The sequence below is a fragment of the Elephantulus edwardii genome, unplaced genomic scaffold (assembly GCF_000299155.1).
Source record: "Elephantulus edwardii isolate Elephantulus edwardi_28Jun2011 unplaced genomic scaffold, EleEdw1.0 scaffold00232, whole genome shotgun sequence".
NCBI classification, from domain to species: Eukaryota; Metazoa; Chordata; class Mammalia; order Macroscelidea; family Macroscelididae; genus Elephantulus; species Elephantulus edwardii.
Genome location: NW_006399982.1, coordinates 4313108 through 4313641, shown reverse-complemented (window position 1 = coordinate 4313641; position 534 = coordinate 4313108). Strand labels below are relative to the sequence as shown.

The following is a 534-nucleotide window of genomic DNA, read 5'->3' as shown; positions in this document are numbered from 1 at the left end:
TCAGACTCACAGTGACTTTCAGCAATCCATTGTATAGGTAATTGTCTTCTTTGGCCTGTCCAAGGAAACCCAAACCTGCAGATGGCAGACATGCATTCCATCCCCCACCTCCTACACAGGCGGCCAGCGGGGCATGCCCCACCCCCAGCATGGGCAGCTGTTGGGGGCACGCCCCACCCCCACCCCGCCGCACGGGCACTCGGCGGCGCGGCCCCTCTTGTGCGGGGCGGCCTGCAGGCGCCCGCTTCCCCCACTGCCGCCATCCTGGCTCCAAGAATTCTCTCCAGAACAAGTCTACCTTGCGGCAGTGTAGTGGCTTCACTGTACCAGTCTTGAGGAGGACCGGTGCCCAGCATACATCCTGGGGGAGGGAATCCATTGGTTCCAGCTGTGGAAGCCTCACAGAGCTGCAGCGGCTGTGCGGCACTGTGCAGGCTCTGCGGGAGGAGGTTGGGAGCCTCGAGACTTACCCATTCCTCCTTGGGAATCCTTTAATTCCTTTTGTTGAGCCTCGATCTTCACTGAGGGCCAGTC

The 534-nt window shown here is 60.9% G+C and overlaps 1 protein-coding gene across 1 annotated transcript in view; it reads right to left on the bottom strand.

The window, feature by feature from the left end:
• LOC102864266 (protein unc-13 homolog B-like) overlaps positions 1-263 on the bottom strand; it is a 189093-nt gene extending 188830 nt beyond the window's left edge. The window contains exon 1 of the mRNA XM_006898554.1: positions 116-263. Coding sequence (XP_006898616.1) covers positions 116-263 — 148 coding nt within the window. The remainder of the gene's footprint in view (positions 1-115) is intronic.
• Between the last annotated feature and the right edge of the window lie 271 nt (positions 264-534).